At 35.0% G+C, this 14919-nt stretch overlaps 1 protein-coding gene across 5 annotated transcripts; it reads right to left on the bottom strand.

The window, feature by feature from the left end:
• Window positions 1-5195: 5195 nt before the first annotated feature.
• LOC107797829 (B3 domain-containing protein REM7) lies at window positions 5196-13342 on the bottom strand. 5 transcript variants are annotated; one of them, XM_075253373.1, is made up of 9 exons: window positions 13048-13340; window positions 12233-12362; window positions 11736-12039; window positions 11527-11624; window positions 11124-11355; window positions 9978-10181; window positions 7782-7906; window positions 7391-7622; window positions 5196-5952 (listed from the first exon to the last, which is right to left on the bottom strand). In XM_075253373.1, exons 2-9 carry the CDS (start codon window positions 12296-12298, stop codon window positions 5912-5914), a joined length of 1302 nt encoding a protein of 433 aa, XP_075109474.1. In that variant the 5' UTR covers window positions 12299-12362; window positions 13048-13340; the 3' UTR covers window positions 5196-5911. The 5 variants fall into 5 exon arrangements, with proteins under 5 accessions (XP_075109474.1, XP_016476239.2, XP_075109475.1 ...); XM_016620753.2 differs by having other exon boundaries at window positions 11527-11606; window positions 13048-13335; XM_075253374.1 differs by lacking the exon at window positions 12233-12362 and having other exon boundaries at window positions 9978-10091; window positions 13048-13342.
• Window positions 13343-14919: the final 1577 nt, after the last annotated feature.

Raw genomic sequence — 14919 nt, 5'->3', positions numbered from 1 at the left:
ACCAATTCAAGCCTAAATCTACTCCGGACCTCTAAAACACATTCCGATCACGCTCCTAAGTCCCAAATCACCTCCCGAAGCTATCCAAACCATTAAAACTCACATCTGAGCCCTCTAACACAGAAGTCAACATCCGGTTGACTTTTCCAACTTAAGTTTCCTCAAAAGAGACTAAGTGTCTCAAACCTTACCAAATCCTTTCCGAACCCGAGTCAACCAACCCGATCACATATAGAACCAATAGACAAAGCAGTAAGAAGCAGAAATGGGAGAAACGGCGCGGTAACTCATGAGATGACTAGCCGGGTCATCACAGTGTGATATCATGAAACAATGACAAACAACATAAGTCTATCCAAACATTGTATTTATCAAACGATACAATACAATACAGTATGATACGATACATTATGAAACGATACATAACAACCATCGAAACAAGTTGTTAATCATCTTGTATATGACCTTATCGTTAGTGAAGCTCCAACGTAAAATGAGTGGACTCCGTCTGCCCAAATTCCTCAAATATCTAAATTTAACCCACAATTTTTTACTATGATTTAAACTACAGCTCAAATTGGAGCTCCAGTAGGGCTTACAGTAATGCTGTATTTTGTCCCGGGCCCGGGCCTTAGTGGGCCTAACGGGCCGGGCCTCGCGGTCCCGGGCTTCGTGGTCCCGGGCTCTGGCGGTCCCGGGCCTGGCGGTCCCGGTCTTCGTGGGCTTAATGGGTGGAACCGGCCCGTGACGGGCCTAAGCCCACATGGTCCTGTGCTTAACGGGCCGGGCTCGTAGGCTTCGCGGGCCTAGCGGGTTTTTTTTTTTAAGACAATTTCTTGTAGTATCATGGCTATATTAATATGTAGTATATATGTATATCTAATTATTAAAGTGCTTGACGAAAAAGAAAATAACAAAACAATAGTAAAACACTAAATTGTCATGCATAAATATCACTTCTTGAAGTATATTATATTGTATCTTATGTATATATATTCTCTTATATATTTTCTTTTAGTATATGTATTGTATCTTATGTATATATATTCGCATAATAATATATTTTCTTGTAGTATATATATTGTATCTTATGTATATATGTTCGCATAATATATTTTCTTGTAGTATATATATTGTATATTATGTATATATTGTAGCATAATATATTTTCTTTTAGTATATTATATTGTATCTTATGTATATATATTCTCTTATATATTTTCTTATAGTATATATATTGTATCTTATGTATATATATTCGCATAATATATTTTCTTGTAGTATATATATTGTATATTATGTATATATTGTAGCATAATATATTTTCTTGTAGTATATTATATTGTATCTTATGTATATATATTCTCTTATATATTTTCTTGTAGTATATATATTGTATCTTATGTATATATATTCTCTTATATATTTTCTTGTAGTATATATATTGTATCTTATGTATATATATTCGCATAATATATTTTCTTTTAGTATATATATTGTATATTATGTATATATATTCGCATAATATATTGTCTTGTAGTATATATATTGTATATTATGTATATATTTTCGCATAATATATTTTCTTGTAGTATATTATATTGTATCTTATGTATATATATTCTCTTATATATTTTCTTGTAGTATATATATTGTATATTATGTATATATTGTAGCTTATAAATAATTCTAAGTATAGACAAAGAAATATTGCGAAAAGAAGCTCATGGGTAGAAGCAATAAATTTTATTACCAAAAAATGACATATCTTTCTTAGTCATCCTTCCCCCAATGGAATGAGCACAACAAGGTACTAATACCACCATTAGAAGGAAAAAAAACTAAGGAAGATGTGCCAAAATACAAGTTACATATTATTCTATGTATTATCTCTAACAAATCTCATAAATCCTTCAAGGTTCGGAGGAGGTTGCGTTGGTGGTGGTGGAAAAGAAGCTTGTTCATCACCACTTCCGGGCGAAGCCGAATCCTCCGCAAGTTCCGCTATCATTTCTTCATAAGCTTCATCTATCGCCGGTTGTGCTTCTGCAATTCCAAAGTTTCTTCTTTCCGAGCGGATCCAATCTCTAAACAATACTGATTTTTCCAAGCTATCCCTCATAGACGCTCTATGATCACCTATTTGCAGTCTTGCTTGACTAAAAGCGCTCTCTGATGTAACAGTTGAAGCTTGAATTGATAAAATATCCTGAGCCATCCTTGCAAGAACAGGAAAATGTTTTTCCCTTGCCTTCCACCATTCCAAAAGATCAAAAGAGCCGTCTGGATTCTCCTTTTCAAGTCCCTGAGATAAATAAACTTGAAGCTCATTTAGATGTGAAGTTTCATCATAATTTTCACCTTGAGACCCCCTGAACTCCGTCCAAGATTTAAGAGCTTTTAAGCCCGCAACTCTTTTAGAGGATTGTGAGCTAGACGAAGTAGGGGTTGGAATAGTTGGCCTAGCATGCTCTAAGGCAAGTTGATAAGCATTATAAACTGTTTGAGCGTTAATCTTAATTGAAGCTTTTGCATCTGCAAGTGTCGCAATTTCCTCATTTGAAAGATCTAAAGCCTTATAAATATTTGAATACCAAAAATGAGGACCTCCCAATTTCATTGTAGGATTTAGCATTGCAGCAAGACCATAAATAGGAGGGATAGGAAAAAAATATTTTTTAAACTTTTGTTTCATTTCATTTATAGCCATATTCATCACATTTTTTAAAATACTCTCTAAGTCTACTTCTACGGTTTGAATAAAAAAGCCAATTAAGAGTCATTCTAACCTTTTCAATTTCTATGTTTAATATTCGCATACCATCACCGACAATTAAATGATAAATATGACAAATACATCTAACATGGAAAATATTAGTAAATGCAGGATTTAGTGTTGTTGTAAGCATGCCTATAGCACTGGTGTTACTAGAAGCATTATCCATTGAAATTGCCATTATTTTATCGCTAAAGCAAAAATATCTACAAATATCTGCAACAGTGTTAGCTATAAACTTACCTGTGTGACGCGAATTAATTATTCTATATGCAATTATGCGTTTTTGCATTATCCATTCCTCATCTATCCAATGACTTGTAACAGTTAGGTAATCACAATCATTACCACTTCTACCAATATCAGTAGTAATAGAAATCCGATTAGGTATATGAGTAAATAAATACCGCAAATATTGTTCATATTCATGTTTGAATTTATAAATATCACTCTTAATTGTTGCGCGAGGCCAACCTTTATAAGTAGGATTAAACACTCTTCTAATATAATGAACCCAATTAGGATTAGAAGCAAAAGTATAAGGTAAGCACATAACAGTAATCATCTTTGCTAATTCTTCACGATCTCTATTTGGATCGTAATATAAAATACCTCCAGTGACAGTGTTAATTCCTGGTTGAACTAGATTTGAACATGTACTAGGGTTAACCGCAGAATCTACACTTGTCCCCTCTAGCTGCGCTTTCATTTGAAAAAATCTAGCCTTATCTCTAGGGTGTGTTTTTATGTGCCTAGTCAAACTACCTGTGCCGCTACGGTCTCCTACATATTTATGCGACATTAATTTCCCACAAGTTTTACACTTAGCCTTATTTTTTTCTCTTACTTGAGTAAAAAAATTCCAAACTAATGATGTTTCTAGGCGTTTAGCAGGTTCTCTATTAAAAGTAGGAGTTTCTACAGGTGGGTCGACCGGTGCATCACTTGGGTTATTAAGAGGACTAGTAGGTGTATCATCTAAATCCGGTGCTTGAGTTTCATCATCATCCTCATTTTCCTCATTATTTTCTAAGATGGTTTCATTAGGATAAAGAGCATTCATAATTTCATCATCTAATCTATCACCTGGTGCAACATTATGATAAAATTCACTATCGGTAAATTGAAAACAAGGGTGATCACTATCAAGAATTACGGAAGGAGGAGGACGTCTAGGTTGGCGACTACTTTCAACTTGCTTATCTTTTCTAGGTCGGGGAGCCGGGGGAAGGGTAGTTGGTTGGCCACTACTTTCACCGGTTTTATCTTTTCCTTTACCAAACATTTTTTTCAAAGTAAATGCCATATTAATTATAATTATGCAAACTAAACCACACAAAAATATATTCTAAAAACGTAAGAGTTGAAACGAGTTTACCGGATTGCCGAACAACTTCTTGAAAATTGAAAATCGTTGAACACTTGAAAACTTCAATTCAACAACTTCACAATTTTTCACGAAATTTCAACAATAAATTAAGTAATTGTAGTAGAGAGATTGAGAGAGATTGAGAGATATTGAGAGATATTGATGAATTGGTGAATAAAAATGAAAGAATGAGGGGGTATTTATAGTTGAGAAATGGGGAAAAGTGTAATTATATAAAGTTTGGGGTTAAAATAAAGTTTGGGGGCCAAATGGCCATTTTTTTAACTTAAAAAACGGTCATATTTTCAGCCCAAACGGCTAGATTTTAAATATGGCCGTTGGAGATTTTTTTTTCTTTTTTTTTTTTTGAAAAATAGCCGTTGGGCCCGCCAGGCCCGCCGCAGGCCCGCCTGCCGGTCCCGGGCTAAACGGTCCCGGGCTCGTGGGCTCAACCATGAAGACCAGCCCGTGACGGGCTCAGGAGGCCCACCAAGACCGGCCCACCCAGGACCGGCCCACCAGGGCCACCAAGCCCGTTAGGACCGCGGGCCCGATCCGGTCCGGTTCAGGCTCGGCCCACCGAGCAGCCCTAGCTTACAGGATAAGACTTTTTTGAACTAGTGAATTTAATATTAGACCAAAAGTTTAAAAAGGCGCAAAATTGATCAATTTTAAATAGTAAATGGGCAAATTTGACTCTTTCCCCCTAAAACACAACTACTGTAGTTGATTTGCTACACGAACAACTACTAGTCAGCAATTTCCAACATTGGTCCCCCAAAGATAAATGTCGAAACAAAAATAAAGGGGTGATTAAAGGCCATATTTGAGGTATTTGAAGGATCACTTCTCCGTTTCTCGCAACAGTTGGGAGAAAGAGTTTTGTAATGAACACCCAATGGGTTAAACCAGCTCAATCAGCTATATATATAACTTAGGCAGGAAAAATGGAACAAATCATTAAACAAATGGATAAGTTCCCAAATCTTTCAAAGGAATTCATGGAAGTTGATGACGGTGGATCGAGTCATAACATGAACACAGCTCATTCAGAAAGTGTTCTTATTTTTCAATAATGTCAGCTTGCCTCCCACAAATACACCTTACCAATAATTCTGCCTACCATGACTTAAACAGACAGAAACAAGTCACCTAGCATTTTATCTCAGATGGAATTTGAATCCTGATCTCCAAAGTTCTCACCCATTTTATTAACCACTAGATCAATCCTTTAGGTGCAAGAATATGAAGCAGAAAAGTCTGAAGGATGTTAGCAATCCATGAGAAATTCTCGAGCTGGTCACAATACATGAACATATCACACCCTTGTTCAAGGGCGGATTTAGGATTTGAATTCTATGGGTTCAACCTCCAATGTTCTTAGGATTGAACTCATTGTATTGGTAAAGCTATGGGTTCATACATACTAATTTTTGCATTTTTGGTGGACTTTTTCACAAAAATATATGTTCCACGTCGAAAGCACTTAGTTCAGTTGAACCCGACATTCCTATGTTGCATCCGCCCTGGCCAAGAAATAGCAACCAAAACACCTTTACAACCTCTTTTCCTGCTACACCGAAACACCGTATTCACAGTTAGAAACCTCCGATGAGCCATTAGTTACTTCCTTGCATCGTGTTTTCTGGAACAAAACATGACATGCATTGTTGAGGTTGTGAACCGTATATTGAGTCAACCGAGAAACAGAGATTCTGTTTCAGTGTTCCATATCTTTTCTGTCACCAACAAACTTCATTGTTCAGTCAACCCCTTGATTGATTCTTGCATTCTCCAGAAATTTTGCCTACAAAAGTACATTAGTTTATGTAAGTTAGTAATGTCAAACCTGCTAGAAAGCACAAGTGTTTAAAATGTTGACTACATTCTATGACATTCTGTCATGATGGATGAGGAATTTGGGCTCAAAGAGGATATTGGGCTGTCTGCAGATGCAAGAATTGGGCCAATTAGGAGACGCGGAAGAACTAAAATATCACCACAAAGGCTTTTGGCCTATATCTGGGATCCGGGTTACGGGTCAGGTACATTGTAATGAATAGTTAAATAGGGGAATAGTAGCAGTAGTATAGTAGGCTGAATGTTGTTAGAAACTTCCCCCCTCTCTGGTCTCTCTCTCCCTCGTCTATTTCTCTCTGTGGATCTGTCTCTCCCCCTACTTTCTTTTTGTTCCTATCCTAATGTCGTTAATGGTTATCATGTTATTTACTATTTCCATGTACTAAGTGTTGCTATTAATCAATATTAATTGTTGTTTGAGGTTCATAACACATTCTTTGTAGGGTTACATGATCTTCAAGCTCTTGTAAAACATTTACATGGTTTTTTAATTAAAGTTTTTCTTAAAATAATTACAGTTTTGAGAGACAATACATCAACCATAAAACTCTTGAAACTTTTTAGGCTTCCAAGTTATTTTGAAAGAAAAGGCTTAAGGAGATGAGAACTATGTAACGAAAAAAAAGTCTAATGAACTTTGAAGAGTGGCAAAGAATGATTTTCTAGAAAAAGTTGAAGAAGAACTGTTGGAAGACTACCTAAGTAACACAAGAAAACACACAGCTTATTTTTCTTTAACAGGAAAAAACTTTCTAGATATTATTCATCAAGTATTGTTCGGAAGCAAGTGAATTTTCCCAACTACTCTTTGAAAATTTATCTCAATGGAACTTAGGGCCAGGGCACCTTAACAAACTCGATCGTCAAACTTAAGTTACTAAATGGAGTGAATCACATTATGAAAGATGAAGCACCATTCTTATAACAAATGCAATTAGATAAAAAGGACTCTAAGAGAAATGAAAAGACAATGTTATATAACACTCTATGTACATTTTCTATACAGAAATATCATGGAGTATATAAATTATTTTGTTTCAGAGGCACTTTTTAATAGACCGTAAAATGTGGAAAAGATTTTTTTGTGAGAAATATTACACTTCTCAAATCATTTTCCACTTTGGTTGATTAAACTTTTGAAAAGGTGTAATTTGTGGGAAGTAGGTGATAAAAATGAGTATCAAAGAGCAGAAATAATATTTATATACTGATAGAAACCAGTGATAAGAATAAGAACTGAAATGCTACAAATGAAAATGAATTACGCTCTCCTAGAACGCTAAGTGCTTTCTTCCATTAAGCTAAAAACTGCTTTATGCAAGATCTTACCAAATATAGTCATAGTGTATCGTATATAAGATGAAAAAAAAATAAAAGACACTTACCATGAAATTTCCATACTGGTTTTGTTCCATCAGTAACCACCTCAAACATTATTTGATCTCCCTCCTTTAAGCAATGTGTATCACGAAGTTTACTCCATCCACCTCTAATGCACACGCTAGTACCAAAAGGACGTAACATTAAATTCCACGACCTTTGCCATTCATCTCTTATAATCAAATCATATTTCTTGTTGATGAGCCCGTTTGTGAGTGCAAATTGTGTAGGAAGGATCTGAAATGGTATACCACCATTTGCGCATATCAGTAAAAACTTCATATTTTTCACCAAGATTTACGCCAAAACAAAGAAGAAAGAAGAAAATGGTAATGCAGAATCACTTTAGCCCGAACATTCTTGAAGGGTATGTGTGAAATGGGTTTTTAGACTTACCAAGTAACTATACGTAAGGCAATAGGGTCGAATGGTGCATACAAAATGACCAAAAGGCTTGTGAATAGCAGCTTCTACATGGGGAAATGCCTTGCTTGATGACTTGACGCTGGGGTTTGGTTCTTCTGTTACAAGGTAATTGTATACACAATTTCATGTCAAGATATTAAGTATGACAGAGATTATAGTTAAAGTATGAACAGTGTATAAACAACCACCACAAAATGAGTAGGGCTCGTTCTCCAGAGTAAACCTTTCTTGAAATTTCTTTTGGCTTCCAAATAATAAGGAAACAAGAATGATGTTACAGAAATAAAGTTTAATGATTTATATTTTAATATGACTAGATTCTAGAAACACAAAAAAGAATAAGTATACTAGTATTTACTGGGTTATGCTATCCATGCATACATTAACACATTATATTCAAAGTCACCACCCTCCCTCAACTTAGGTAAGAAATTCAAGGCTAAGCAAATTATAGAAAGGATGATATACTTCGGTAGAATCTGGAAGGAGTTGTAAAAATGATCTTATGTGATAAAATGACTATTGAATCCATTGTTCCTTAAGCAACATGTTTGTAGAATCACAAAAAGACTGTCTAGAAAGGTAGAGGAAGAACTGATAGAAGACCATCTTAATTTACTCGAATAGAAACATTCAACAAAAAGGGCCGTCTCAGTACTATTTCTCTTTTCAAGAAAAAGAACTTGTATTGATATTATTCTTCAAATATCGTTTTAAAGTATACGAATTTTCTTCAAACTTTTTAAAATTATAACATATGAAAATTTATCCTCATGGAACCTGGGACAGGGCCTTTGGAGCACTCAATATATAAACTTAATTGGAAAATGGAGCAAACTGCCCCCTTTACTATGAATTATAACCACGAAAGGCAAAGGACACTTCTTATAACAAGCAAAAGCAACTAAAAAGGAACCCTATAAAAGAAAGAACAATGTTATTAACACTTCAAAAACACTATTTAGTTACGATATGGAGCGTATAAATTAGGGTCTTTTTGGTATAACTAAAATGTTTGCTATAGATTCCACATATAGGAAATGTTTTACAAAGATCTTTCATAAATCGTCTTCAAAACTGTTTGGTTGGGTAAATTTTAGAATATGTAGTTGTTTATAAATAATATTTATTACAGTTTTGAATATACAAACACAAAAATAAATTTCATGGTGAAGTTACGTAAAAAGACCGGCAAGGTCGCCTTTAGAGCACTCAATGTATAAACTTGAGTGAATAAATAGTGCAACTGCCCCTTTAGGATGAACTATAACCTATGAAAGACGAAGCACACTTCTTATAACAAGCAAAAGCAATTAAAAAAGACCTCTATAAAAGAGAGACAATGACATATGACTCGATAATACACTATTTAATTACAAAATGGAGTGTATATATTGGGCCCTTTTTTGGTGTAGCTAAATTGTTTGCTACAAAATATATTCCACATATAGGAGGTGTTTTACAAAGATCGCTTCATAGTAACAACCTCAAACATTATATGATCTCCCACCTTTAAGTTAGTTGCAACACAGAACTCACCCCTTCTACCTCCAATATACACTTTAAACCCGTAGATAGGTAACCTTAAATTACATGACCTTTTGTCTTTCATCTCCAATAATCACACCACAATTCTTGTTGGTGAGACCATTTGCCAGTGAAAATTGTGTAGGAAGGTACTGAAATAGTTTAATAACCATTTGCACATATCATCAAAATGAGATTGACCTTTCTTGATAACATGAGGCTGGAGTTTTTTTTTCTATTAAATTGTGAATTGTAGTCAAACCCATGTCAAGAATATTAGATAAGACAAAATGATTACAATTAAAGCATGCATAGCCTCTAAACACCCACCCCATCTTTTGGCTAATTTTTCATTTTAATAAATTGGAACTTGTTTTAGGAGGAAGGGACTTAACTTGCAAATTCGTCAAGTATAAATTACTTGTACTATAATACGTAGAAACTGGATATTATCATGTGGTAATTATTGTGATGCAATTAATGTGCACACTTCAGTAATTACAGTATTTTGTGCTACTGTTTTAAAGTTCTAATTTTCTTAATAAGATCACAAACTACTGCATTATACTCATGTCATCAACAAATCTCCAAAAGGCTTGAGGACCAAACTGCATATCTAATGGACTCCAAAGATCTTACCTTTTAATTTAAATTTCTTGGAAGTCCCTTCAACAGCATCGCCGGCAGCTTCTTCTTTTTCTTCCTCTTTTTCTTGCAGATACTCTGCATATTCTCTGTTACAGTGCCCTGAATCTAAATGAGAGGGACCAAAAGGCTTGTGAGTAGCAGCTTCAGCATAGGGAAATGCCTTGCTCGATGACTTGATGCTGGGGTTTGGTTTGACTGTTATAGGGTGATAACACAAACCCATGTCAAGAAATTAAGTATGACAAAAAGAATACAACTTAAATTTTATGAATATTGTCCAAACATCCACCCTAACTTTTGCTTATTTTTCGATATTAGCAGGAATTCACTCCCCAAAGTAGACCCTTCTTGATATTTCTTTTAGCTTCCCGATGTTATGAAAATAAAGTTCAATGATATAAAATTTGAATCTGACTGTATTCCAGCAATGCATACATTAGAACAACATATTGAAAATCACCACCCTCCCTCAACTTGTACAAGCAATGAAGAAATTCAAGGGCCAAGCAAACAAGAGAAAGGATAATATACTTCAGTAGAGTTTAGTAGGACTTGTAAAAGTGCTTTTACGGGTTAAAATGACCATCGGATCCCTTGTTCTTTCAGCAACATGTTTGTATAGTTACAAAAATGACTGTGTAGAAAGCTTGAGTAAGAACTTAAAGAAGACCATCTTAATTAACTCAAAGACAAATGCTCACAAAAACAAGTACATCTTGTAGATAGCTATTTCACCCTTTCCAAGTAAAAGAACTTTCATAGATGTTACTTTCAACTTTCTAAATAACAAAAACGTGACATTAAGAGGACTCAACATCTAAATTTGATGAACAGATAGAGCAAACTACCCCTTTATTTTGACTTTTTTTATGACAGTGGTGTCGGGGCCAACTTGCGCACACCGCGACCATTCCGCCGGGTACCTGCTACCTCCCATCAGCACAAGTACCGGATAACACTGCCTACCAAAGATTCGGTAAATTTGAAAAGTGTAGTTGGTTATGGAAAACATGTTTTACAGTATGGGCAACCAAATACTGAATAATGTTATTGAAGATGTAATATAATTTCATGTTGTATATAACCTAGTAAAAGGATCGTAGAAAAATAAGAGGTTGCTTAATTAAGAAACCTTACCATGAAATTTCCAAATTGGTCTTTCTCCATTAGTAACAACCTCAAACTTTATTCGATCTCCCACCTTTAAGTCATTTGCAGCATGGAATTTAGCCCATCTGCCCCCAATATAGACGTGATCGCAAGAGGTATATAGCTTTAAATTCCATGACCTTTGTCTTTCATCTCTAATAATCAAATCACATTTCTTGTAGATGAGACCATTTTTCGATGCAAATCGTGACGGAACACGCTGAAATTGTTTATAACATTTGCACATTGCATGTCATAGGCATCATGTTATCACCGTAAATAACTCCAATTAACAAAGAGGAAAAAAAAGAAAGAAAATGGTGCTTATGTTTCCTTTACCTGAAGATTCTTAACGGTTGGGGGGGACGGGGAAATCAGTTTTGAGACTTACCATGTAACCATTTGTAAGGTAATAGGATCTAACAGTGCATTCAAAATGAGATTGACCAAAAGGGTTGTGAGTAGCAGCTTCTGCAAGGGGAAATCCATCTGAAGAAATTAAATATGACAAACAAGATGCAGGGTTTGGTTTGTCTAAAGACTAAGGGAATTAGCTTACAAATTCATCAAGTATAAACTAATGGACTCTAAAGATCTTACCTTTGAATTTAAATTTCTTGCAAGCCTCTTCAACAATATCTTCTTCTTGTAGTAGATACTCTGCATATTCTCTGTCACAATGACTTGAATCAAATATGATAACCTCAAACACCATGTTTCCTTCATGTCTGAAAATCAACAGATCTCCTAACTGCAAATCATGCTGTTGTGCAAAATCAGCCCAACCCACTTCGAATCGGCAACCGTTCACCTTCACCCGCCACTGCTTACTACCCCTTCTAAGTATTGCATGTTCAATATGGTCATATCCTTTCAGATACTTCAAGAAACCAGTAGGAATTTTCTGCAGTGCATTATGTACTTAGATTAGCCTTGTTCCAAATCTTAGGAGAGGAAATCGTACTAACTATCTAACCGGTTAAACAATTAAAAGAATGTTCATATGGACTATGGTTTTTCTAGGATAAATTTTTCCACCTATATATGATACATGCATATAGTAGACAAAGGAAAGAAGAAATAGATATCATACTCACAAGACCATTCTTGAAACCTGGCTGAATAGGTTTGAAAAAATGAGGTTTCTTTGGAGGGACTCTCATGGCAAGCAGTCACAGTCAGTGGTGAAGCTATGAATTTAGCCAAGGGTGTTCAAATTTGAAAGAACTGAAAAAATATTCCGACAAAGGGTGTTCAATATGTGCTATATAACTCTAAAATGTAATATTTTACCTATATAAACAATGTAATTTTTCGACGAAGGCTGGTCCATCTTATAAGTTATAACAATGTGACTTCGGCCATGGTCACAGTGAACAAAGTATATATCTCTTGTTTAACTCTGTTTTTTGAGATTGATACACAGACAAAGATACTTTTATTTTTATTAGTGTTTTACAAAACTTTAAGGATATTTTGGTCATTACTACTTTTTGCCAAACATATCAGCTTCAGCAATTCTATCAAAACATATTCACCTTTAACTTTATGCTTATCAGCTATTTATAGAGCGGGGCCAGCATTGTCCTTACCGGTAAAGCATAACCCAATAGTTTTGGTTCCAACTCTTTATCTATATTAAAAGTTCCCTTAATATGTATTTACTCGCCAATAAGCCACTTTTTAGAATCCAGAATCCCATAAACTCAAAATCTTAGCTCCGCCTTTGGCTCTTTACAATCAGCTAGCCCAAATGGGCACTTACAATCAGCTAGCCCAAATAGTTAATTTCAGAATATTAGTGTTTTTCTTTTTTCTGGGAAAAATTGTTCACCTCCATGTCATACATACATGCATACATATAGCAGACAAATGACAAATGAAAATAACTAAAAGGGTTAATTTGACTCACCAGAGCGTGCTTGAAACCTGGCTGAATTGGCTTGAAAAAGTGAGGTTTCGCTGGACGGACTTTCTCTTTCATAGCCAGCAGTAAAAATTGCAGTTACTATAGTCTATAGATAAAGTATCTTTTTTCTACTTTGTGATTGATATAATTGAAAGATTGAAGCTTCAATTCAGTTCAGGGGATGCAATTATTTGGCAAAACAGACGAAATTTTCCAGCATCCCAAAGTAAAATTGAAGAGAACTGAGGATTTTATTTTGTGATTAACACAACAAATACAACCTGTGTGAGGCTTTATAAATAGCATAAGAAATTTTTAAAAGTTGTGGTCTTAAAAATTATGGGGCCATAATATTTGTGTGGCTATAAAAACTTAATAAATGGATAAAATGAAAGAGTTTAAAGTTGAATTATTTCTAAATTTAAAAATATGTCATTTATTTTAGAACATACAACAAAAAATACTCATTTAATATGAAGGAGAGAAAGTACAACATAAGTGGAAAGTTTAGTCCCACTTTGAACAAAGCAGCTTTGTGTTTTCCACTTCTAGTGTGGAAAATCCATTTGATAGATTTTCCAAGTAAACAAAGTTATGGGCTGACTTAGGGCAGCCAAGTAAAAATTGCGTGGAGTAACCATATTTTAAAGTAGTATTTATTTTTTATTAATCATTTTAAAGTAGTAACCATTTTGCGTGTATAACCATTTTTTAAAAATTGCGTGGAGCAAAATTAGCCACTGATCTATTAAATTAATATGAAAAGATGGCGTTACCCTTTCTTCTATCTCTTGACCCCGCCTTGGCCCAGCACATCTTCTTCGTTCCAGTGTCAAAAGTCCCTGCTCTTTGTTCCTTTTCTCCTCCTCGAAATCGACCAGGTGAGCTCATCTCACTAACCAACCCAGTTCCTTCTCTCTCTCTCTCTTTCTTGGGGATTAGGTGACAGAGTATACAATTCAATATCGACCAAATGAGAGATACTGCACTCTTAAGAAATCTCAAGCTTTTCTATCTTGTTTGCTACTTGGTTTGTAGTTTATGTTTTCTTTGGTCTAGAACTGTTGAGTTTTTGTTTAAGATGAAATAGTCTTAAAATTAGAGTGTATGGGAAATGGGATTTAGATTTGGATTCGGATTTGGTCAAATGATCGATCGATTGATTAATTTTTTGGACCAAATTTATTTGTTAATAGTGAATATTAACGTGATATAATCCGTGTTTGTAACGGATGTTTTCCAATCCGTATATTGTGTTGCAACACAATACAATAAGCAACCTAGTGCACCTCCCACAATGGTGCAAGTGTTCCTCCCACCAAGCAAGTGTATATACCACCATGTAAGTGCTTTCTCCATGATCTAGTGCTTGTTGCACCATGGAAGGGGCGGATTTCTCTCAAATAACTGCTATAAATAGAGCATAAGTTGGAGAGAAAGAAGAACACATCGGAAAAAACACTTGAAACACTCTGTATACACTTAATATACACTCTGTATACACTGGATATACACTCTGCATATACTGGATATACACTCTGTATACACTGCGTATACACTGGAAAAACGAATTGCAATTTGATATTCTCTTCAGTAAGAATTCAACATTGGCTATACTTTGCATTCCTTCCTCTCAGAATTTCCATTCGACTTCTGAGTTGTCCTCCTTATTCTGCATTGTTTTTAACTACAAACAAAGCATCCATAAGTGTGATTTGTTGCCGAACTTTGTGTTCGCTGAAACACTGGGGTTTGAAGTACCGCTACACCAGTGTGTAATTCGTTCTATCCTGGGAGGAAATAATCTATAACCTTGGGTACTAGGAGGGGATTAAATTCCTTAAGGAAACACTGTGAATTCAGTGGGCTCGAATT

Source organism: Nicotiana tabacum, chromosome 5, assembly GCF_000715075.1.
Source record: "Nicotiana tabacum cultivar K326 chromosome 5, ASM71507v2, whole genome shotgun sequence".
Taxonomy (NCBI): domain Eukaryota; kingdom Viridiplantae; phylum Streptophyta; class Magnoliopsida; order Solanales; family Solanaceae; genus Nicotiana; species Nicotiana tabacum.
The sequence above is the reverse complement of the archived record's forward strand: the minus strand, read 5'-3'. Positions and strand labels throughout refer to the sequence as shown.